The sequence below is a fragment of the Tachyglossus aculeatus genome, chromosome 2, assembly GCF_015852505.1.
Source record: "Tachyglossus aculeatus isolate mTacAcu1 chromosome 2, mTacAcu1.pri, whole genome shotgun sequence".
NCBI classification, from domain to species: Eukaryota; Metazoa; Chordata; class Mammalia; order Monotremata; family Tachyglossidae; genus Tachyglossus; species Tachyglossus aculeatus.
The window spans coordinates 3,158,549-3,184,518 of NC_052067.1; the positions used below are offsets into that span (position 1 = coordinate 3,158,549).

General features: G+C 49.3%; 1 protein-coding gene across 3 annotated transcripts in view; it reads left to right on the top strand.

Annotated features, from left to right (window-relative positions):
* The window catches only part of GLCCI1 (glucocorticoid induced 1), a 47,976-nt gene that overhangs the window by 1,358 nt on the left and 20,648 nt on the right, over positions 1-25,970 (top strand). The window contains exons 2-5 of one of the 3 annotated variants that reach the window (XM_038771022.1): positions 658-1,139; positions 15,053-15,204; positions 20,847-20,933; positions 24,566-24,682. In XM_038771022.1, the coding sequence (XP_038626950.1) occupies positions 935-1,139; positions 15,053-15,204; positions 20,847-20,933; positions 24,566-24,682 (561 nt within the window). In that variant the 5' untranslated portion in view covers positions 658-934. Of the gene's footprint in view, positions 1-367; positions 1,140-15,052; positions 15,205-20,846; positions 20,934-24,565; positions 24,683-25,970 lie in introns of those variants that run through there. The other 2 variants (XM_038771013.1, XM_038771032.1) reach the window with 2 other exon arrangements.

The window sequence follows — 25,970 nt, forward strand, 5'->3', positions numbered from 1 at the left end:
AGTACAGTGCTCTGCACACAGTAAGTGCTCAATAAATACGATTGATTGATTGATTGAGGAGGCCCTGCAAGGCCCAAGGGAAACAAATGCCTCCCCTCCTCCCCCCTTTCGCTTAGAACGGTAACCATGGTATTTGTTAAACCCTTAGTATGTGCCAAACCCTGTGTACTAAGTGCTGGGGTAGATACAAGTTAATCAGGTCAGTCACAGTCCCTATCGCAGTCAGGGTTCACAATCTAAGTAGGAGAGGGAGCAGGTATCAAATCCTCACTTGACGGATGAGGAGACGGGGGCTCAGAGAAGTAAAGCGGCTTGCCCTAGGTCACACAGCAGACGAGCGGCAGAGCAGGGATTAGAACCCGGATGCTCCGACGCCCGGGCTCTTTTCCGCCGGGCCACACTGCTCCTCGAAAGGGACCGGAGCCCCCCTTTTACCTGCACCCTCTCCCTCCGGCCTTCCAGTCGTCTCCCTTCCCACCCCATTCCCAAGGTTCTCCTTTGTGCCAGGAGAAGAGTGGGAAGTAGCCCTCCGCCGTCCCCGCCCCATCCCTCCCACGGCAGCAAGTTCCTCCTTTGCGGATCCTCCGTGGGCATTTTATTTTTCAAGTTCTCGCCGGGTCGTGCGACGGTGAGCGCGTTTTTGCTTCGTGTTCAAAGGCTTCGCCCTGGCAGCAGCCGACGGAGGGGGACGGAAAGACCGGCGGAAGCTCGAACGTGGGTCCCGGGGTCAGCGAGCGCTGAATGTGCAGCGTGCAACTGAAACGGTCTTCGAGAGAGGAGGAATCACACCGTTGCTCCTGACCCCCCGTCACCCCGTTGGCTCGCGGCCTTCGCAGAAAGACCACTCCAAAAACTCCTCAATGGCCAACGGGGATCCGAGGCTATTTTTGAGGGCGGCGTGCCTCTTTCCTTCGCTTCGAAGCCCGCGTGACGGATGATGAAAATAGTTGCTTTTTCTCCGCGCGGGGATGGGTTAAGAAACCCAAGCGCCCGGCTCGCTGTTTGGTTTCCAGGGGTGCCGGGAGACGTTAAAGACTGTGGGCTCCAAGGGACGTTTTCCGCTTTGGTTTTGTTTGGATTGCGTTCAGGGATCCATTGTGTGTTGCAGCCTGAATCCCGGGAGGGACGGGTTTGTGCGGGTGAGAAAAACGAGCCAAATCGGAGTCTTGGTGGCCCTGAAGAGCGCAGGGCATCTGATCTGATGAATAATAGTAATAATTGCGGTCTTTGTTGAGCACTCATTATGTGCCGGGCACTGTTCATTCAAATCGTATTTACTGACTGCTTGTTGTGTGCAAAGTACTGTACTAAGCACTTGGGATAGGACAGTAAAGCATCAAACATTCATTCAGTTGTATTTATTGAGCGCTGACTGTGGTGCAGAGCACTGCACTAAGCACTTGGAGAGTACAATTTGGCGACAGAGACGATCCCTACCCAATTCCCAGCCCACAATGAGCTCCAGCTCTTTGTTGAGCACTCATTATGTGCCGGGCACTGTTCATTCAAATCGTATTTACTGACTGCTTGTTGTGTGCAAAGTACTGTACTAAGCACTTGGGATAGGACAGTAAAGCATCAAACATTCATTCAGTTGTATTTATTGAGCGCTGACTGTGGTGCAGAGCACTGTACTAAGCACTTGGAGAGTACAATTTGGGGACAGAGATGATCCCTACCCAATTCCCAATTCCCAGCCCACAATGAGCTCCAGCTCTTTGTTGAGCACTCATTATGTGCCGGTCACTGTTCATTCAAATCGTATTTACTGACTGCTTGTTGTGTGCAAAATACTGTACTAAGCACTTGGGATAGGACAGTAAAGCGTCAAACATTCATTCAGTTGTATTTATTGAGGGCTTACTGTGGTGCAGAGCACTGTACTAAGCACTTGGAGAGTACAATTTGGCGACAGAGACGATCCCTACCCAATTCCCAGCCCACAATGAGCTCCAGCTCTTTGTTGAGCACTCATTATGTGCCGGGCACTGTTCATTCAAATCGTATTTACTGACTGCTTGTTCTGTGCAAAGTACTGTACTAAGCACTTGGGATAGGACAGTAAAGCGTCAAACATTCATTCAGTTGTATTTATTGAGCGCTGACTGTGGTGCAGAGCACTGTACTAAGCACTTGGAGAGTACAATTTGGCGACAGAGACGATCCCTACCCAATTCCCAGCCCACAATGAGCTCCAGCTCTTTGTTGAGCACTCATTATGTGCCAGGCACTGTTCATTCAAATCGTATTTACTGACTGCTTGTTGTGTGCAAAGTACTGTACTAAGCACTTGGGATAGGACAGTAAAGCGTCAAACATTCATTCAGTTGTATTTATTGAGCGCTGACTGTGGTGCAGAGCACTGTACTAAGCACTTGGAGAGTACAATTTGGCGACAGAGACGATCCCTACCCAATTCCCAGCCCACAATGAGCTCCAGCTCTTTGTTGAGCACTCATTATGTGCCGGGCACTGTTCATTCAAATCGTATTTACTGACTGCTTGTTGTGTGCAAAGTACTGTACTAAGCACTTGGGATAGGACAGTAAAGCATCAAACATTCATTCAGTTGTATTTATTGAGCGCTGACTGTGGTGCAGAGCACTGTACTAAGCACTTGGAGAGTACAATTTGGCGACAGAGACGATCCCTACCACAGTGAGCTCCAGCTCTAAACTGTAGGCAGCGAATGTGTCTGTTTATTGTTCTAGTGTACTCTCCCAAGTGCTCAATAAATACGATCGAATGAATGAATGAACTAAGCACCGGGGTAGACAGATACAAGCTAATCCCTGTCCCACCTATGACTCCCAGTCTCAATCCCCCTTTTCCAGATGAGGTGACTGAGACCCCGAGAAGCGAAGCGACTCACCCAAGGTCACGCAGCAGACGAGTAAGCGCTCAATAAATACGATTGATTGATTGATTGATTGAGTGGCGGAGTCGGGGCTAGAACCCAGGACCTTCTGATTCCCAGGCCCGGGCTCTTTCCCCTAGGATTAGGAATCAGCGTAAAGTTCCCGCGAGAGCGCTGCCTGGAAGCGGGGGGCACGGCGGGCCAGCGACAGAAAAACCCAGCGGGTCGGGGGGCCGTAAAGATGTTTGTCTTTTGGGAAGCAGTTCGGGTCCCAAAGCCGGCGTTTTTACGTGTTTTTCCCGGGATGTGTCAGGTCTCTAGCGAGCACTGGACAGCGAGGCAATTGTTTCCAGACCCCTGCGCCGTGGACCACATTGGCTTCTAGCTCGGGGAGAGAGTGAGTGTGTGTGTCTGTGTGTGTGTACTTACACGCACACACCATCACTAAATAATCCATCCAGCAATCTGTACGCACCATCATCATCATCAATCGTATTTATTGAGCACTTGCTATGTGCAGAGCACTGTACGAAGCGCTTGGGAAGTACAAATTGGCAACATATAGAGACAGTCCCTACCCAACATTGGGCTCACAGTCTAAAAGGGGGAGACAGAGAACAAAACCAAACATACTAACAAAATGAGGAAGGCACCAGGAGGAATTAGGTTGCCTATCGCCTTTGCAGCTTCCCATACAGCTTCCAACAAATCCCGAAAGGGTGAGGGAATGAATGAATGAAAATAAGGGGCTCGCCCTCAGAGTGCCCACGCCCGCAGTCTCCCCCCGGGCTGCACGGTAGCCAACGGGTGCCCGTTCCTCTAGCCAGATAATGCCGTGCGCAGCCCCCCATTCCCAAGTCTCCCCGGCTCCCGGAACGGAAGGTAGCCAGAAGGACGAGGAGGCGGTGAGGTGACGATGTCAAATCCCGGGCGTCCTGTAGCGCCGACGGGACGGACGTTGGCGTCCGTCGCCCGAATCCGTCGGGCGGTTTGTCGTCGTCGTCGTTTTCCTTTCTGGAGCTTAAGGGGAGCGGCGGCAGCAGAGAACTCCGAGGGGCCGGCCGTGTCCGTCCGGCTTCGGGGACCGACGGGACGTCCAGCCGTTCTGTCCGGGCGACGGGAAGGGGCCGGCCGAACCTCCCCCACCGGTCAGTGAACGTGTCTCCCTGCTGCGGTAAAGGCCAACTGTTTTCCGGGCCGTTTCCGGAGCCGGCCGTTTTCACGGAACCGTGGGAGTTTGTGCATTTGGAAGCGCAAACACTTTGGGAAAGCGGAGTCGGACAACGGCGTTAGAGAAGCTTGTATGTGAGGGGCGGGCGCTGCCTTCTGCCAGAATTGAGAGAGAGAGAGAGAGGTCTTCCTTCGTCTCAAACACCAAGCAGCTCCATCAGCTCGGTACTGTGGGATTGAAGCTTTCCATCTAGTCTCTTCTCTATTCTCCCCCTCTTTTTATTTTTAAAGGCAACGGAGAAGCTTGTATGTGAGGGGCGGGCGCTGCCTTCTGCCAGAATTGAGAGAGAGAGAGAGAGAGAGAGGTCGTCCTTCGCCTCAAACACCAAGCAGCTCCATCAGCTCGGTACTGTGGGATTGAAGCTTTCCATCTAGTCTCTTCTCTATCCTCCCCCTCCTTTTATTTTAAAGGCAAACCTCCTTCCCCCACCCAAACAGCCTTTTCGAGCACTGTGAGGAAGAACTAGTTTCAGACGTTTCAAACGTGCTTTCCGCCGCTTCTCCTGAACCAGCCCGAGCCCGTACGGGTCGAGGCTGCCGCCCTCTCCGCCACCGCAGACTGACGCCCCACGAATGAAAAACAACAACGTGCCTCGATTCTCGCTCTGCCCTACTTCCTCCTGCCAGGCCAGCCCACCACACAATTTCTGCAAAAGGGAGACGCTGCCTTTTGTGCTGCGCCTTTTTTTTTTAGTATATATAAAGCTATTCGTTATGTATTTGAAACTGTGATTGCTCTCTAACGCTTTTTTAAACCTGTTTGGGATACATCGGAGAAGGGAGGACTAGCCCAAGTGCCCGGATTGGACTATTAGCCAACCGTCCCCACCGCCGTGGGTGTCTGGGAGCTCATCTCTAGAGTGGGAGCTTGTTGTGGGCAGGAACGTGTCCGTTTGTTGTTCTAAAGTCCTCTCCCAAGTGCTTAGTACAGTGCTTTGCACACAGTAAGCGCTCGATAAATGCGATCGAGTGAACAGATGAATAAATGGAAGCTCTCCCTTTAGACTGTAAGCTTGTGGCGGGCAGGGAACGGTCCGCTGATTCTGTTGTGTTGCACTCTCCCAAGCGCTCAGTACAGTGCTCTAGACTAAGTTCGTTGTGAGCAGGGATTGTCACCTGTCACGTTGCTACACTGTAGATTCTCCCAAGCCCTTAGCACGGTGATCTGCCCACACTAAATGCTCAGTAAATTGACTGCTCTGCACACCAAGTGCTCAACAAATAGCCCAATAATCAATCAATCAATCAATCAATCGTATTTATTGAGCGCTTACTATGTGCAGAGCACTGTACTAAGCGCTTGGGAAGTACAAATTGGCATCACATAGAGACAGTCCCTACCCAACAGTGGGCTCACAGTCTAAAAGGGGGAGACAGAGAACAGAACCAAACATACCAACAAAATAAAATAAGTAGGATAGAAATGTACAAGTAAAATAAATAAATAAATAAATAAATAGAGTCATAAATATGTACAACCATATATACATATATACAGGTGCTGTGGGGAAGGGAAGGAGGTAAGACGGGGGGATGGAGAGGGGGACGAGGGGGAGAGGAAAGAAGGGGCTCAGTCTGGGAAGGCCTCCTGGAGGAGGTGAGCTCTCAGCAGGGCCTTGAAGGGAGGAAGAGAGCTGGCTTGGCGGATGGGCAGAGGGATTGGGGGCATTCCAGGCCCGGGGGAGGACGTGGGCCGGGGGTCGATGGCGGGACAGGCGAGAGCGAGGTACGGTGAGGAGATTAGTGGTGGAGGAGCGGAGGGTGCGGGCTGGGCAGTAGAAGGAGAGAAGGGAGGTGAGGTAGGAGGGGGCGAGGTGATGGAGAGCCTTGAAGCCCAGGGTGAGGAGTTTCTGCCTGATGCGCAGATTGATCGGTAGCCATTGGAGGTTTTTGAGGAGGGGAGTAATATGTCCAGAGCGTTTCTGGACAAAGATAATCCGGGCAGCAGCATGAAGTATGGATTGAAGTGGAGAGAGACACGAGGATGGGAGATCAGAGAGAAGGCTAGTGCAGTAGTCCAGACAGGATAGGATGAGAGCTTGAATTAGCAGGGTAGCAGTTTGGATGGAGAGGAAAGGGCGGATCTTGGCAATGTTGCGGAGCTGAGACCGGCAGGTTTTGGTGACGGCTTGGATGTGAGGGGTGAATGAGAGAGCAGAGTCGAGGATGACACCAAGGTTGCGGGCTTGTGAGACGGGAAGGATGGTAGTGCCGTCAACAGAGATGGGAAAGTCAGGGAGAGGACAAGGTTTGGGAGGGAAGACAAGGAGCTCAGTCTTCGACATGTTGAGCTTTAGGTGGCGGGCAGACATCCAGATGGAGATGTCCTGAAGGCAGGAGGAGATGCGAGCCTGGAGAGAGGGGGAGAGAGCAGGGGCAGAGATGGAGATCTGGGTGTCATCAGCGTAGAGATGATAGTTGAAGCCGTGGGAGCGAATGAGGTCACCAAGGGAGTGAGTGTATATTGAGAACAGAGGGGGACCAAGCACTGAACCTTGGGGAACCCCCACCGTAAGAGGATGGGAGGGGGAGGAGGAGCCTGCAAAAGAGACTGAGAAAGAACGACCGGAGAGATAAGAGGAGAACCAGGAGAGGACGGAGTCTGTGAAGCCAAGGTCAGATAACGTGTGGAGGAGAAGGGGGTGGGCCACAGTGTCAAAGGCAGCTGAGAGGTCGAGGAGGATTAGGACAGAGTATGAGCCGTTGGATTTGGCAAGCAGGAGGTCATTGGTGACCTTTGAGAGCGCAGTTTCCGTGGAATGAAGGGGACGGAAGCCAGACTGGAGGGGGTCGAGGAGAGAGTTGTTGTTGAGGAATTCTAGGCAGCGCGTGTAGACAACTCGTTCAAGTTATTATATCATTATTATATCATTATTATATCATTATTATAATAATAATAATAATAATGGCATTTGTTAAGCGCTTACTATGTGCAAAGCACTGTTCTAAGCACTGCGGGGGGGGATACAAGGTGATACAAGGTGATCAGGTTGTCCTAATGGAAGGAGCGCGGGCCTGGGAATCAGAGGATGTGGGTTCTAATCCCGGCTCTGCCATGTGTCTGCTGTGTGACCGTGGACAAGTCACTGTTGCTTCTCCGTGCCTCGGTTACCTCTTCGGGAAAATGGGGACTGAGATCGTGAGCCCCACCTGATTACCTTGTGTCTACCCCAGCGCTTAGAAAAGTGCCTGATTCATAGTAAGTGCTCAACAGGTACTACAGTTGTGATTATTATTAAATACGATCGACTGCTCCGCACACAGTGAGAGCTCAATAAATGCCATCGATCGATTGTAGTGCGAGTTTCAGACGGATCACGGACTCCAGACGGGTGAAGCTACTCACAACATTCTCCTTCCCGTCTTCTTTTCCTTCTAGAAGCTATCCTACTGTAATCCTCAATCAGTCAATAGTATTTACCCGGCATCTGTTGGGTGCGGAGCACTGGATTCGAGATCTGGGAGAGCGCAACTGAGTTAGAATAATGATAATTATGGTACTTGTAAAGCGCTTATTCTGTGCCATGCACTGTCCTAAGCACTGAGATAAATACAAGGTCATCAAGTTGGACTCAGCCCCTGTCCCACGTGGGGCTCACAGTCTCGACCCCCATTTGCAGATGAGGTCGCGGAGGTCCAGAGAATCAATCAGTCAATCAATCAATCGTATTTATTGAGCGCTTACTGTGTGCAGAGCACTGTACTAAGCGCTTGGGAAGTACAAGATGGCAACATATAGAGACATATAGACCTATAGAGACATAGAGACAGTCCTTACCCAACAATGGGCTCACAGTCTAAAAGAGAAGTGAAGTGACTTGCCCGAGGTCACCCGGTAGATAAGTGGCGGAGCCGGGACTTGAACCCATGACCTTATGATCCCCAGGCTGGGCCCTGCTGCCCTCAGTGCTGGGGTCTATCGACTTTTCTTAAATAGAGGCCACGGGTCTACCGGCGTCACTGGCGAGGACTGGTGGTGTTTGCCGGACAGAAATGGGTCTAATGGCTTCTTGGGGTTAAGAAAAGTAGATTTAATGCCATCATCATCGGCGGTATTTATTGGGCGCTTACTGTTTGCAAAGCGGTTGGGAGAGGACAAAAATCAGAGTTGTTTAGACCTGTTCCCCGCCTTCAGCCACCCCATTGGAGACACAGGGGACTGTGAGCTGCTCCTCTTGTATCTTCCGCAGCATTTAGTACAGCGCTTGGCACACGGTAAGCGCTTAGCAAATAGGATCATTATAAATAAGAAGAAGAAATTGCTCCCCTGGCTGACCTTACGGTATGGAATCTAAAGAGTTACAGTGACAACTTATTTTGTGTTCTGAAAGTCCTCAAGTGGGCGTTGAAATCTAAAAATAGAGAAATTTCTCATTTGTTGAATCTAGGACAAACAAGTCGAGTGAAGCTCCTTGTTTTACCGTATGCTGGCTGAGTAGCGGTTTGTTTGCACCGAATTATTTTTTAAGAGGCAGCTGAAAATGTTCGATTTGGCAAAACTCGGGTGTCTTGCAGGATTCCCCAAGCCAAAAAGTGTTTTTTTCTTCCTGGGGCAATTCAAGAGATGTGCAGTAGGCCTGATAGCATAAAACATTGTACAGGAATTTTAATAATAATAATATTGAAGGTGGTTTTTAAGCGCCTACTATGTGCCAAACACTGGTCTAAGCGCTGGGGTAGATTCAGAGTAATCAGGTTGTCCCACATGGGGCTCGCAGTCTCAATCCCCGTTGTACAGATGAGGTCACTGAGGCCCAGAGAAGTTAAGTGGCTTGCCCAAGGTCACACAGCAGACAAGTGGCGGAGTTGGGATTCGAACCCACGTCCTCGGACTTTCCCAAGCCCGGGCTTTCTCCGCTAAGCCACGCTGCTTCTCCGCGGTTTGACACAAAAGCGGCTTCGTAGTAAACCGAGCAGCTCCATCACCCCTTAGTGGGACTGGGGCAGTGGCCGTAGGGTCGTAAGTGGGATCCAGCGTACTCTGGGGAAGCAGCGTGGCTCAGTGGAAAGAGCCCAGGCTTTGGAGTCAGAGGTCATGGGTTCAAATCCCGGCTCCTCCAATTGTCAGCTGTGTGACCTTGGGCAAGTCACTTAACTTCTCTGGGCCTCAGTTACCTCAACTGTAAAATGGGGATGAGGACTGTGAGCCCCTGTGGGACAACCTGATCACCTTGTAACCTTCCCAGCGCTTAGAACAGTGCTTTGCACATAGTAAGCGCTTAATAAATGCCATTATTATTATTATTATTATCATCATCCAGTGGCCGGCAACCAGAAGCAGCACACAGGCCTGAGAGTCGCAAGATCTGGGTTCTAATTCCGGCTCCACCAATTGTTCATTCATTCATTCAGTCGTATTTATTGAGCGCTTACTGTGTGCAGAGCACTGTACTAAGCGCTTGGGAAGTACAAGTCGGCAACATAGAGAGACGGTCCCGACCCAACAGCGGTCTGCTGGGTGTGACCTTGGACAAGTCACTCTGCTTCTCCGGGCCTCAGTTCCCCCATCTGCACAGTGGGAGTTCAATATCCATTCCTCCTCCGACGTAGACTGTGAGCCCCACCGTGGGACACGGACTAGATCCAACCCGGTTATCTTGTGTCTACCCAGTGCTTAGAACAGTGCTTGACACAGAGTAAGTGCTAAACAGCATTCCTCGGGCTCCGGCTTCGTCTTCCGGCTGAGGGATTAACCTCTGGAGGAATTTTTTAGCCCGCTCTGAGAACCCCCATCCTTCTGAAAGTTGGAACTGAAACAGTTCTGAAACAGTCTTGTGGGGTCTATTCAATCAATCAATCAATCAGTCGTATTTATTGAGCACTTACTGTGTGCAGAGCACTGCACTAAGCGCTTAGGAAGTCCAAGTTGGCATCATCTAGAGACAGTCAATCAATCAATCAATCAATCGTATTTATTGAGCGCTTACTATGTGCAGAGCACTGTACTAAGCGCTTGGGAAGTACAAATTGGCATCACATAGAGACAGTCCCTACCCAACAGTGGGCTCACAGTCTAAAAGGGGGAGACAGAGAACAGAACCAAACATACCAACAAAATAAAATAAGTAGGATAGAAATGTACAAGTAAAATAAATAAATAAATAAATAGAGTAATAAATATGTACAACCATATATACATATATACAGGTGCTGTGGGGAAGGGAAGGAGGTAAGATGGGGGGATGGAGAGGGGGACGAGGGGGAGAGGAAAGAAGGGGCTCAGTCTGGGAAGGCCTCCTGGAGGAGGTGTCTATAACTGTATACATATATATATATATATATATATATATATATATATATATATATACACAAGTGCTGTGCTAAGAGCTGGGGTAGATACAAGGTAATCAGATTGTCCCACGTATTACAGTATTTGTCAAGCGCTTACTATGTGCCGAGCACTGTCCTAAGCACTGGGGTAGATTCAAGGTGACCAGGTGGTCCCACGTGGGGCTCACAGTCTTCACCCCCATTTTACAGATGGAGTAACTGAAGCACAGAGAATTTAAGTGACGTGCCCAAGGTCACACAGCAGACAAGTGGCGGAGCTGGGATTAGGACTCATGTCCTCCAACTTCCAAGCCCGGGCTCTTGCCACTAGGCCAGGCCGCTCAAGCGGTGCTCCAGCGCTTGGTACGGTGCTCAAGCGTTTAGTACCGTGCTTAGCACATAATAATCAATACCATCGATCGATATGGATGGATGTAATAATAATAATGATGGCATTTTCCCAAGCGCTTGGTACAGTGCTCTGCACACAGTAAGCACTCAATAAATACGATTGATGATGATGATGCTGAGCCCACTGTTGGGTAGGGACTGTCTCTATATGTTGCCAACTTGTACTTCCCAAGCGCTTAGTACAGTGCTCTGCACACAGTAAGCGCTCAATAAATACAATTGATGATGATGATGATGATGCAAAGCACTGTTCTAAGAGCTGGGGAGGCTACAGGGTGATCAGGTTGCCCCACTGGGGGCTCACAGTCAATCCCCATTTTACAGATGAGGTTAACCGAGGCCCAGAGAAGTGAAATGACTTGCCCAAAGTCACACAGCTGGCAATTGGCGGAGCCGGGATTTGAACCCGTGACCCCTGACTCCAAAGCCCGGGCTGTTTCCACTGAGCCACGTGCCTCCTTTTTCTGAAGAGATTTAGGCTACTAATTGCTCGACTTGGGGCACTCTCCCAGAATGTGTAGTAAGAGCGTTAAACGCCTACTCTGTGCAGAGCGCTGTACTGAACGCTGGGGAAGGAGGACCAGGGGGGAATTAGACCCGGTCCCCGGCTCTCGGAACCGGAAAAGGAAGAGGGGGAACTGAGGATGGTGGGGGGAAGGAAACAGAAACGACGACCTAGAGCAATGGGAGCACAATTTGGGGCTACCCATGGCGCAGAGACCACGGCAGGGTCAGTGGCGTCGCCCCTTAAGGAGCTTATTGTGTGCAGTGCTCCTTGCTGGACGCCCGGGAGAGGACAATAGAGCGAGTCGGTACAATCCCTGCCCTCAGGGAGCCTACAGTCTAGAAGGTGGATGAATCAGGGAAGGCTTCCTGGAGGGGATGGGACGTCAGAAGGGTTTTGGAGGTGGGATTCTTGTCTCAGATTGCTGTGTGACCAATCACTCGGGTAACCGCTCTGTGCCTCGGTTTCTCCATGTGTAAAATGAGGCTAAGATCTCCCTCGTCTCCCAGGCCTGTGTTCATCCGGTAAGATCCCCGCCTTGAAATTTCAATCCGCCGAGCCAGTACTTCCTCCCTTCTGTTTATCTTATAATAATGATAACTCTGGTATTTGTTAAGCGCTTACAACGTGCCAGGCCCTGTTCTAAGCTCTGGGGTGAATATAGTCCCTGTCCCCCGTGGGGCTCACAGTCTCCATCCCCATTTTCCAAGTGAGGGAACTGAGGCCCAGAGAAGGGAAGTGACTTGCCCGAGGTCACACAGCAGACAAGGGGCGGAACCGGAATTAGAACCCAGGACCTTCTGATACCCAGGCTCTGGAATCTACCCATTAGGCCATGGGTAGAGGGAAAGGGGCAGATTCGGGAAGTGTCGTGGAGTACCTACCAATACTATAATAGTAACTAATGTATATATGTATATACCTGTATATATGTATATGTTTGTACATATTTATTACTCTATTTTACTTGTACATATCTATTCTATTTATTTTATTTTGTTAGTATGTTTGGTTTTGTTCTCTGTCACCCCTTTTAGCCTGTGAGCCCACTGTTGGGTAGGGACTGTCTCTATATGTTGCCAACTTGTACTTCCCAAGCGCTTAGTACAGTGCTCTGCACACAGTAAGCGCTCAATAAATACGATTGATTGATTGATTGATTGATTTTATTTTGTTGGTATGTTTGGTTTTGTTCTCTGTCTCCCCCTTTTAGACTGTGAGCCCACTGTTGGGTAGGGACTGTCTCTATGTGTTGCCAATTTGTACTTCCCAAGCGCTTAGTACAGTGCTCTGCACATAGTAAGCGCTCAATAAATACGATTGATGATAGTAAGTGCTCAACAATTCCCGCAGTTGTTATTATTATGAACTCTGTGGTAAGCATCCTCTCCCAAGCGGTTGGTCCAGCGATGTGCCCACAGTAAGAGCTCAGTAATGATGGTATCAAACAAAAACCTCCTCTCCGTTGACTTTAAAGCTGTCCATGCCCTCACCCCCTCCTCCCTCACCTCCATTCTTTCCTTCTCCATCGCAGCCCGCACCCTCCGCTCCTCTGGTGCCGCTCACCTCCTCCATGGGCCTCCTTCTTTCCCATCCCACCGTCGACCCCCAGCCTCCATCCCGCCTCTGGCCGGGAATGCCCTCCCTCCTCAAATCCCCCCGACAATCCCTCTGCCCCCGTCTTCAAAACCTTACTGAAGGCCCATCTCCTCCTCCAAGAAGCCTTCCCTGACTAAGCCCCACTTTTCCTCATCTCCCACCCCTTTCCTCTTCCCCCCTCCCAGCCCCACACCACTTATGTTCATATCTCTCCTTTTATTTCTGTGTATTGATGTCTATCCGCCCCCCCCTCCCCCCGCCCCCGAACACTAGATTGTATGCTCGTTGTGGGCAGGGATTACCACTGTTTATTGTTGAATTGGACTCTCCCAAGCGTTTAGTACAGTGCTCTTTACTCTGTTAGTGCTCAGTAAATACGATGGCTAGGCAGTCGCGTTGACCTCCCACCCTGATTGACCGTAGGAGACGGGCTGATATCATTGCATATCTTTTAGACTGTGAGCCCACTGTCGGGTAGGGACTGTCTCTAGATGTTGCCAAATTGTACTTCCCAAGCGCTTAGTACAGTGCTCTGCACACAGTAAGTGCTCAGTAAATACGATTGATGATGATGATGATGATGATTGCAGGCGGGGAATGTGTCTGTTTATTGTTGTGTTGGACTCTCCCAAGCGCTCAGTACAGTGCACACAGTAAGGGCTCAATAAATACGACGGAATGAACGAATGAATGAGGCCGTGGTCCAGAACACACCGTCACGGTCCATTTGTCCATGCGAGGTGAGGCCTGTGCCGCTCTTCCCTCATTCATTCATTCATTCATTCATTCATTCAATCGTAAGTATCTCCTCATATCCTAACCAAAACACACTTGGAAACATTTGCTGTTCGTATCAAATGACCCTGAATTCTGAGCAGCTTCTCTCGCATTTTTATATTGGATATTAAAAGGTATTTAGACTTTCCCTCACAGAATATCTCCCCCCGTCCATTTTCAGGGGAAAGAACTCTGCTGTCTCCCGCTTCTAGACCGTGAGCCCGCTGTTGGGTAGGGACCGTCTCTATATGAGAAGCAGCGTGGCTCAGTGGAAAGAACCCGGGCTTTGGAGTCAGAGGTCATGGGTTCAAATCCCGGCTCCACCAATTGTCAGCTGTGTGACTTTGGGCAAGTCACTTCACTTCTCCCCCTTTTAGCCTGTGAGCCCACTGTTGGGTAGGGACTGTCTCTCTATGTTGCCAACTTGTACTTCCCAAGCGCTTAGTCCAGTGCTCTGTACACAGTAAGCGCTCAATAAATACGATCGATTGATTTTCTGTGCCTCAGTTCCCTCATCTGTAAAATGGGGATTAGGACTGTGAGCCCCACGTGGGACAACCTGATCACTTTGTAACCTGCCCAGTGCTTAGAACAGCACATAGTGAGTGCTTAATAAATGCCATTATTATTATTATTATATGTTGCCAACTTGGACTTCCCAAGCGCTTAGTCTGGTGCTCTGCACACAGTAAGCGCTCAATAAATACGACTGAATGAATGAATAAATTGAGCGCTTACTGTGTGCAGAGCACCAGACTAAGCGCTTGGGAAGTCCAAGTTGGCAACATAGAGAGACGGTCCCTACCCAGCAGTGGGCTCACAGTCATCATCATCATCATCATCATCAATCATATTTATTGAGTGCTTACTATGTGCAGAGCACTGTACTAAGCGCTTGGGAAGTACAAATTGGCAACATATAGAGACAGTCCCTACCCAACAGTGGGCTCACAGTCTAAAAAGGGGAGACAGAGAACAAAACCAAACATACTAACAAAATAAAATAAATAGAATAGATATGTACAAATAAAATAGAGTAAAAAATATGTACAAACATATATACATATATACAGGTGCTGTGGGGAAGGGAAGGAGGTAAGATGGGGGGATGGAGGGGGAGAGGAAGGAGGGGGCTCAGTCTGGGAAGGCCTCCTGGAGGAGGTGAGCTCTCAGCAGGGCCTTGAAGGGAGGAAGAGAGCTAGCTTGGCGGAGGGGCAGAGGGAGGGCATTCCAGGCCCGGGGGATGACGTCTAGAAGTGGGAGACAGAGAACAAAACAACATATTAATAAAATAAATATGCAACCGGGCAGAGCGCGCCACGGGCGTCTGGTGGCGTCTATCAGCGGCTCCCGCCCGTCGCCCGCCGACCGGCCGTCTCTCTCCCCTCTTGTCTCTCACGCAGCCGACAGGCCCAGACGCCAACAAGCCAAGAGCTGGCACGCCGTGCGGCGGACGTCTTCCCTGGACGCCATCACCGGACCGTACCTCACGGGACACTGGCCTCGAGACACCCACGGGCACTACCCCTCCTGCATGACCGACAAAGCCACGCAGGTAAAGCGGGGGTCAGACCCCCCCGCTCCCCCTCCTCCTACAGACCCGATCACCTTGTATGCCCCCACCCCGCACTTAAAATAGAGCTTCGCACATACTAAGCGCTTAACAAATGCCATCGTTATTATTTTTATTAATAATAATAATAATAGTAATAAATTATGGTACTTGTCGAGCGCTTGCTATGTGCCAAGCACTGCTCTAGGCGCCGGCGTAGAGACGACTCAGGTCGGACACAGTTCATCGTCATCATCATCAATCGTATTTATTGAGCACTTACTATGTGCAGAGCACTGTACTAAGCGCCTGGGAAGTACAAATTGGCAACACGTAGAGACAGCCCCTGCCCAGCAGTGGGCTCACAGTCTAAAAGGGGGAGACAGAGAACAAAACCAAACATACCAACAGAATAAAATAAATAGGATAGATATGTACAAGTAAAATAAATAAATAGAGTAATAAATATGTACAACCATATATACATATATACAGTTCCTGTTTCTGTCCTCCCCCTTCCTCATTCTCCCCCCACTTCCCTCCCACCGGCGGTCTCCCCCTTTAACCGGTCACCGGGGCGGGTCTGTCTTCCGAAATGATCCCAGCACGGAGCGGCGCGGCCTGATGGGTAGAGCCCAGGCCTGGAAATCAGAGAACCTGGTAGTAATAATATGATTATTATTATTCTAATAGAGAATAATTATTCTAATCATCATCAGTCGTATTTATTGAGCGCTTACTGTGTGCAGAGCACTGTACTAAGCGCTTGGGAAGTCCAAGTTGGCAACATATAGAGACAGTCCCTACCCAATAGTGGGCTCACAGTCTAAAAGATCATTATTCTCTTAACCATTAATCATGATTAATGATTAATAATCATTAATCATGATTAATGATTAATAACCATTAATCATGACTAATGATTAATAATCATTAATCATGATTAATGATTAATCATTATTCTGTTATTATTCTCTATTAGAATAAGCTCCTTCTCTAGGCAGCGTGGCTGTTATTCTAATTATTATTCTATTATTATTCTCTATAAGAATAATAATAGAATAATAATTAGAATAATTATTCTCTGTTAGAATAATAATCATATTATTATTCTATTATTATTCTCTATAAGAATAATAATAGAATAATAATTAGAATAATTATTCTCTGTTAGAATAATAATCATATTATTATTATCAGGCATATAATTATTCTATTATTATTCTCTATAATAATAATAACAATAATAATAATGATAGAATAATAATTAGAATAGTAGCCACGCTGTCTAGAGAAGCAGCGTGGTTCAGTGGAAAGAGCCCGGGCTTGGGAGCCAGAGGTCATGGGTTCAAAACCCGGCCCTGCCGCTTGTCAGCTGTGTGACTTTGGGCAAGTCACTTTACTTCTCTGGACCTCAGTGACCTCATCTGTAAAATGGGGATAAAGAACTGTGAGCCCCCAAGCGGGACAACCTGATCACCTTGTATCCTCCCCAGCGCTTAGAACAGTGCTTTGCACACAGTAAGTGCGTAACAAATGCCATCATCATTATTATTATTATTTTCCGTGCCTCGGTGACCTCATCTTTAAAATGAGGATTAAAATTGTGAGCCTAGATGGGACAGGGACTGTGTCCAACCCTATTTACTTGTTTGTTTGTTTTTTAATGGCATTTATTTGTTTCCACCCCAGTGCTTAATACGTAGTAAGCGCTTAACAAATCCCACAATTGTTATCATTATCCCCCCTTTATTCATTCAGTCAATCGTATTTATTGAGCGCTTACTGTGTGCAGAGCACTGTACTAAGCGTTTGGGAAGTACAAGTTGGCAACATATAGAGACAGTCCCTACCCAACAGCGGGCTCACAGTCTAGACTGGCAGCTCGTTTTGGGCAGGAAACATGCCTGCTAATTCTGTTATATTGTCATTCATTCATGCAGTGCAGTCGTATTTATTGAGCGCTTACTGTGTGCAGAGCACTGTACTAAGCGCTTGAGAAAGTACCGTACAGCAATAAACAGTGACATTCCCCTGTCCACAAGCGCTTAGCCCAGTGCTCTGCACATAGTAGGTACTCAGTAAGTACCAGTGGTTGATAGTAAAGGTGCTCTGCACACAGTAAGCGCTTAATAAATGCCATTATTATTATTAATAAATATCACTGATTTATTAATAATAATGGCATTTATTAATAAAAGTCTCATCTTGGGCCGCCAAGTCGTTTCCAACCCATAGCGCTTACTATGTGCAAAATACTGTTCTAAGCGCTGGGGAGGTTACAAGGCGATCAGGTTGTCCACGGGGGGCTCACAGTCTTCATCCCCATTTTACAGATGAGGTAACTGAGGCACAGAGAAGTTGAGTGACTTGCCCAAAGTCCCACAGCTGACAATTGGCAGAGCCGGGATTTGAACCCGTGAACTCTGACTCCAGTGGCCACTGTGAGCCCATTGTTGGGTATGGATTGTCCCTATGCTGCTGAATTGTACTTTCTAAGCGTTTTGTACAGTGCTCTGCACACAGTAAGTGCACAATAAATACGAATAATGAAGAATAATAATGGGCTTTAGGTGCCTGCTATGTGCCAGTCACTTAAGTAAATAGTAATAATGATAGGATAGTAATAATAATACGGGTTTTAAATGCCTGCTTTGTGCCAGTCACTTAAGTAACTGGTAATAGTAACAATAAGTAAATAATAGTAATAATGATATGATGATGATGATGATGATAATAATAGGTTTTAAATGCCTGCTATGTGCCAGTCACTTAAGTAAATAGTAATAATGATATGATATGATAAGTGCCAGTCACTTAAGTAAATGGTAATAGTAACAATAAGTAAATAATAGTAATAATGATATGATGATGATGATGATGATAATAATAGGTTTTAAATGCCTGCTTTGTGCCAATCACTTAAGTAAATGGTAATAGTAACATAATAATAATACTTATAATGGGTTTCAAATGCCTACTATATGCCAGTCACTTAAGTAAATAGTAATAATGATATGATGATGATGATAATAATAATACTGGGTTTTGAATGCCTGCTATGTGCCAGTCACCTAAGTAAATAGTAATAATAATCATCATCATCAATCGTATTTATTGAGCGCTTACTATGTGCAGAGCACTGTACTAAGCGCTTGGGAAGTACAAATTGGCAACACATAGAGACAATAATGAAATGATAATAATAATAATAATATGGGTTTTAAATGCCTGCTTTGTGCCTGTCACTTAAGTAAATGGTAATAATAACATAATAATAATACTTATAATGGGTTTCAAATGCCTACTATATGCCAGTCACTTAAGTAAATAGTAATAATGATATGATGATGATGATAATAATAATAATAATAATGGGTTTTAAACGCCTGCTATGTGCCAGTCACTTAAGTAAATAGTAATAATGATATGATAAGAATAATAATATGGGTTTTAAATGCCTGCTTTGTGCCAGTCACTTAAGTAAATGGTAATAATAACATAATAATAATAATAATAATAATAATAATAATAATAATAATAATACTTATAATGGGTTTCAAATGCCTACTCTATGCCAGTTACTTAAGTCAATAGTAATAAGGATATGATGATGATGATGATGATGATGATGATGATAATAATGGGTTTTTAGTGCCTGCTTTGTGCCAGTCACTTAAGTAAATAGTAATAATGATATGATAAGAATAATAATATGGGTTTTAAATGCCTGCTTTGTGCCAATCACTTAAGTAAATGGTAATAATAACATAATAATAATAATACTTATAATGGGTTTCAAATGCCTACTAAATGCCAGTCACTTAAGTAAATAGTAATAATGATATGATGATGATGATGATGATAATAATGGGTTTTAAATGCCTGCTATGTGCCAATCACTTAAGTAAATAGTAATAGTACTATGATAATAATAGCAATAGTGGTTTTTAAATGCTTCCTTTTTGCGGAGCACTTAAGTAAGGACTGGGCTAGAGACAAACTAATTAGGTGGCACCCAGTCCCTGTCCCCCACTGCACTCACGGTCTTAAGTAGGAGGGAGAACGGGGATTGAGTCCCCATTTTACAGACGAGAAAGCCGAGGCACAGGACAGTCGAGTGATGGGCCAAAGGCCACAAAGAGCAGGCAGCCGACGGAGCCGGGATAAGAACCCAGGTCGTCCGTCCCCCTGGGCCCGGGCTCTTTCCACGAGGCCACGCTGCTTCTCTAAAAAATGCCAGTTGTCCGGGTCACCCAGTGGCAGCTGCAGTGGCATTTGTTGAGCACCTCCCGGAATTGCCGGCGGCCGTATTAAGCCCGGGAGAAGCACGGGACGAGTTATCGCCGGCGGCATCGGCTCATCGTGGGCAGGGCGCGGCTCTGGCGACTGTGTTGGACTCTCCCAAGGGCTCAGTACAGTCCTCTGCACACAGTGAGCGCCCTGGAAATACTGCCGATTCATTCATTCATTCAATCATATTTATTGACTGTGAGCCCACTGTTGGGTAGGGACTGTCTCTGTATGTTGCCAATTTGTACTTCCCAAGCGCTTAGTACAGTGCTCTGCACACAGTAAGCGCTCAATAAATATGATTGATTGATTATTGAGCGCTTACTGTGTGCAGAGCACTGTACTAAGCGCTTGGGAAGTCCAAGTTGGCAACATATTCATTCATTCATTCAGTTGTATTTATTGAGCGCTTACTGTGTGCAGAGCACTGTACTAAGCGCTTGGGAAGTACAGGTTGGCAACATATAAAGACGGTCCCTACCCAACAGTGGGCTCACAGTCTAGAAGATTCTGGTATTTGTTAAGCGCTTACTATGTGCCAGGCACTAAGCGCTGAGGGAGATACAAGGTCACCACGTTGTCCCATGTGGGGCTCACGGTCTTCATCCCCATTTTCCAGATGAGGGAATTGAGGCCCAGACAAGTTGAGACTTGCCCAAGGTCACACTGCAGACCCGGGACTTGAACCCATGACCTCTGACTCCAAAGCCCGGGCTCTTTCCACTGGGCCACGCTGCTTCTCTAAGCGCTTAATCCATCCCATCACCGCTCCCCCAACCACGGTGGGGTGCGGTCCCTACCCAACAGTGGGCTCACAGTCTGTGATGATGATGATGATGATGATGGGGGGGGGCCGCGTCGCGGTGAAAGCTGCGGCCTGATGGTATTTGTTAAGCGCTTACTCTGTGCGAAGCACTGTTCTGAGCGCTGCGGGGGATACAAGGTGATCAGGTTGTGCCCCGTGGGGCTCCCGGTCTTCATCCCCGTTTTCCAGATGAGGGGAAACCGAGGCCCAGAGAAGAGAAGTGACTAGGCAGGATTAGTACACACGACCTCCGACCCCCCAGCCCGGGCTCTACCCACTAGGCCACACTGCTTCTCCAGCCCTCGCCTTCCTGGAGCTCGGGGGAGGCGGGGACCCCCTTGTACATGCTCTCCCGGGGGGCGCGGGCCTTCCCTGTGCCCTCCCGGGCCGAAGGCGGAGGGGGTTTTCTCTCCCGGGTGACCGGAGCCCCGGGTTTCCCGGAGGCCGAGGAGGGAGGGCCTCGCCCAGGGGTCTCCCCGGACGACGCGGCCTCGTCCTCGGGCGGCCGGGCTGCAGGAGGCCTCCCGTCTTTTCTCTCTCCCGTCAGACGCCCGTCTGTTGGTCAGAAGAGGGAGGCGGAAAGAAAGCCCACCAGCGGTCCGCGTCGTGGGGGAGCGCTGACCAACTGAAAGAGGTAAAGCCCGGCCCCCCGACCCGCGCTCTACCCCCTCTGCCGCTCCGCTTCGTCCCGCCGCCCTTTTTGGGGGGCAACCCAGCGTCGTCCGGCCTCCATCGCCTCTCGAGCTCACGGTTGTACCCTCCGCACATCAATCAATCGTATTTATTGAGCACTTACTGTGTGCAGAGCACTGGACTAAGCGCTTGGGAAGCACATCCGCCAAGCTAGCTCTCTTCCTCCCTTCAAAGCCCTACGGAGAGCTCACCTCCTCCAGGAGGCCTTCCCACACTCAGCCCCCTCCCCACCCCCCCGCCTTACCTCCTTCCCCTCCCCACAGCCCCTGTATATATGTATTACTCTATTTTATTTGTACGTATTTATTTTATTTTGTTAATATAATAATAATGATGGCATTTAGTAAGCGCTTACTAGGTGCAAAGCACTGTTCTAAGCGCTGGGGAGGTTACGAGGTGATCAGGTTGTCCCACGGGGGGCTCACAGGCTTCACCCCCGTTTTACTGATGAGGGAACTGAGGCACAGAGAAGTGAAGTGACTTGCCCAAAGTCACCCAGCTGACAGTTGGCAGAGCCGGGATATACGTTTTGTTTTATCGTCCGTCTCCCCCTTCTAGACTGTGAGCCCGCTGGTGGGTAGGGGCCGTCTCTAGATGTTGCCAACTTGGACTTCCCAAGCGCTTAGTCCAGTGCTGTGCACACAGTAAGCGCTCAATAAATACGATTGAATGAATGAATGAATGAATGAATGAGCACCTTCCCTGGAAAAAGGGTCTCTGTCCTAACCTTTGCCCCCACCATTCCTTGCCTCTGTCTCCCCCCCCGGGTAGGGGTCTTGGGGAGGGGGGGACCAGACTCCCCATCGGCTAACGGCCGCCGAGGACTGGACGGCTGACCTTCCCCCACCCCGGGCCCCGTTGCTCTGCACACAGTAAGCGCTCAATAAATACGATTGATTGATTGATTGATTTCCCGGAGACTCTGGACCTGAGCCGGAGAAGCAGCACGGCCTAGTGGCTCCAGCCCGGGCCTGGGAATCAGGAGGACCTGGGTTCTAATCCTGCCTCTGCCACTTGTCTGCTGGGTGACCTTGGGCAAGTCACTTCTCTGGGCCTCAGTGACCTCCTCTGTCAAACGGGGTTGAAGACTGCGAGCCCCACGGGGGATGACCTGACTTCCTGGAGCAGCGTGGCTCAGTGGGAAGAGCACAGGCTTTGGAGTCAGAGGTCGTGGGTTCGAATCCCGGCTCCGCCACATGTCTGCTGTGTGACCTTGGGCAAGTCAGCGCTTAGAACAGTGCTTTGCACATAGTAAGCGCTTAATAAAAATGCCGTTATTATTCTCAGAGCCTCAGTTACCTCATCTGTAAAATGGGGATGATGACTGTGAGCCCCGCGCGGGACAACCTGATCACCTTGTATCCCCCCAGTGCTTAGAACAGCGCTCAGCACGTAGCAAGCACTTAACAAATGCCAAAATTATTATTAATTATTATTTGGGGCTCTCAGTCTAAATAGAAGGGGGAGACTAGGGATCGCTCCATCCATCAGTCCATTAATCAGGGGTGTTGATCGAGCTCTGAATGTGCGCAGAGCACTGTACTAAGCACTTGGCAGGGTGCAGTACAACCAAGGTGACTCTCCCTGCCCACAGGGATCGTGTCTCTGGGCTGTAAGCCCATTGCGGGCAGGGAATGTCTGTTTATTGCCCTATCGCATGCTCCCAAGTGCTTAGTACAGTGCTCTGCACACAGTAAGCGCTCGGTAAGTATGATCGACCGCCTGACTGAAGGAGCTTCCCGGCTAGAGGGGCGTCCGGGGGATCCAATAGACTCTCGGCGAAGTTCTCGCTAAACCCAATCCCTCCAAAAGGGGAAAGGGAATTGGGAGCCATCCCGAGGGTCCGACAGTGCTCCCAGGGCACCCGTGCAGGCTGGCACGTGTCGGTTGGTCTGTTTGCCCCGGGAAATTGGCCCGGGAGAAACCTCACCAAAGGGAGCCAGAATCATTTCGGCGAATTAAAATTTGACCAGTGAGCAGTTGGGCAATGGGGCAGGGTTAATCAGCTGCATTCTTCCCTGCCTTTGTTTCTCTTCTGTTCCTCTTCGTGCCAGCCTGCCGGATGGCGGATTTGGGGCAGGGCGGTGGGCCACTCGGTTGAAAGACGCGCCCCCTCTTAGAGTTTTCTAGCTTGGATGCTCTAAAAACGTCTCAAATCATTTCAGCCACCTGCCAGGGACTGTAACAGTCATCCACCCAACCTGCTAAGGGGCCTAACAGTCCCCAGCCGGTCTTTCGACTCCGGCTCTGATGCCAGCGGGGTGCAGAGAGTTTACCATTTATTCATTCATTCAGTCGTACATATTGAGTGCTTACTGTGTGCGGAGCACTGGACTAAGCGCTTGGGAAGTACAAGTTGGCAACATCTAGAGATGGTCCCTACCCAACAGCGGGCTCGCAGTCTAGAAGCAGGAGACAGGCAACAAAACAAAACATGTGGACAGGTGTCAAGTCGTCAGAATAAATAGAAATAAAGCTAGATGCACATCATTAACAAAATTCATCATCATCATCAATCGTATTTATTGAGCGCTTACTATGTGCAGAGCACTGTACTAAGCGCTTGGGAAGTACAAATTGGCAACATATAGAGACAGTCCCTACCCAACAGTGGGCTCACAGTCTAAAAGGGGGAGACAGAGAACAAAAGCAAACATACCAACAAAATAAAATAAATAGGATAGATATGTACAAGTAAAATAAATAGAGTAATAAATATGTACAAACATATATACAGGTGCTGTGGGGAAGGGAAGGAGGTAAGATGGGGGGATGGAGAGGGGGAGAGGAAGGAAGGGGCTCAGTGTGGGAAGGCCTCCTGGAGGAGGTGAGCTCTCAGCAGGGCCTTGAAGGGAGGAAGAGAGCGAGCTTGGTGGATGGGCTGAGGGATTGGGGGCATTCCAGGCCCGGGGGAGGACGTGGGCCGGGGGTCGACGGCGGGACAGGCCAGAACGAGGCCTAACGGTGAGGAGATTAGCGGCGGAGGAGCGGAGGGTGCGGGCTGGGCTGGAGAAGGACAGAAGGGAGGGGAGGGAGGAGGGGGCCAGGGGATGGATGGACAGCCTGGAAGCCCAGGGGGAGGAGTTTCTGCCTGATGCGCAGGTTGATTGGTAGCCACTGGAGATTTTTGAGGAGGGGAGTAACATGCCCAGAGCGTTTCTGGACAAAGATAATCCGGGCAGCAGCATGAAGTATGGATTGAAGTGGAGAGAGACACGAGGATGGGAGATCAGAGAGAAGGCTGATGCAGTAGTCCAGACGGGATAGGATGAGAGCTTGAATGAGCAGGGTAGCGGTTGGGATGGAGAGGAAATTCAGATGTATTTCCTGAGCTCTTACTGTGTGCAGAGCGCCATCCTAAGCGCTTGGAAAGTACAGTTCAGCAACAGAGACCATCTGTACGCAATAACGGGCTCACGGTCTAGAAGGGGGAGACAGACAGCAAAACACAACAAGGTGTCAGTACCATCAGAACAGAATTATAGATACGTTTGTAGATATATTCCCATTTACGGCTCGCTTGACGCGGCTCTGTCTTGGGCTTCGCATTCCTCTCCCCGCCCCGTCCCCCAGCAGATCGCCAAGCTGCGGCAGCAGCTCCAACGCGGCAAACAGAGCGGGCGTCGCAGCAAGGAGACGGAGCAGCACTCTCCCCTCCACGGCAACCACATCACAACCCACCAGACCCAGGTAGGCCCACCTCCTTCATCATCATCATCATCAATCGTATTTATTGAGCACTTCCTATGTGCAGAGCACTGTACTAAGCGCTTGAGAAGTACAAATTGGCAACATATACAGACAGTCCCTACCCAACAGTGGGCTCACAGTCTAAAAGGGGGAGACAGAGAACAAAACCAAACATACTAACAAAATAAAATAAATAGAATAGATATGTACAAGTAAAATAAATAAATAAATAGAGCAATAAATACGTACAAACATCTATACATATATACAGGTGCTGTGGGGAAGGGAAGGAGGTAAGATGGGGGGATGGAGGGGGGACGAGGGGGAGAGGAAGGAAGGGGCTCAGTCTGGGAAGGCCTCCTGGAGGAGGTGAGCTCTCAGCAGGGCCTTGAAGGGAGGAAGAGAGCCAGCTTGGCGGATGGGCAGAGGGATTGGGGGCATTCCGGGTCCGGGGGATGACGTGGGCCGGGGGTCGATGGCGGGACAGGCGAGAGCGAGGCCTAACGGTGAGGAGATTAGCGGCGGAGGAGCGGAGGGTGCGGGCTGGGCTGGAGAAGGACAGAAGGGAGGGGAGGTAGGAGGGGGCGAGGGGTTGGACAGCCTTGAAGCCCAGGGTGAGGAGTTTCTGCCTGATGCGCAGATTGATTGGTAGCCACTGGAGATTTTTGAGGAGGGGAGTAATATGCCCAGAGCCCAGAGCCTTCTCCAGCCTCTTGATTTTTCCCTCGCGGGGAAGGGGCGACTCATCCTTGTTGGTTTCATCTCTTCCCCACGTAACCCACTGAAGCTACTCCTCATTGCCCTTCTAGACCGTGAGCCTGCTGTTGGGTAGGGACCGTCTCTCTCTGTTGCCAACTTGGACTTCCCAAGCGCTTAGAGGAGGACAGGAAGGGCGGGTATTGTGTCTGTGTATGTGAGTTTTCACTCAGCAGCTGCAGAAACATGAGACCTAGCAAAAGCAGAGACACCTGGTGAGTTGGAGAGAGTGCCCTACACCTGGACAGAAAGGAACAGGATAATTGAGGGCTACCTCCGTTCCCTGGAGCCCACTAGCCCCCTCCCTCTGCCTCTGTCTTTCCTCAAAATTATCATCTATTCCTAGTCTCCAGCAGACCAAGGGCTTCCCGAGCCAGAACCTGTCTGGAGCCCAGTGGCCGAGCTCTCTTGAAAATAGAAAGATGGAGTAATTCTCCCCTTGTGGGGGGGCCCTCCTAGGATGGGGGAGCAGATCTTATAATTCCTCTGAATAGGGGAATTAGAGAAGCTGACCCCAAAAGGGAAACTCACA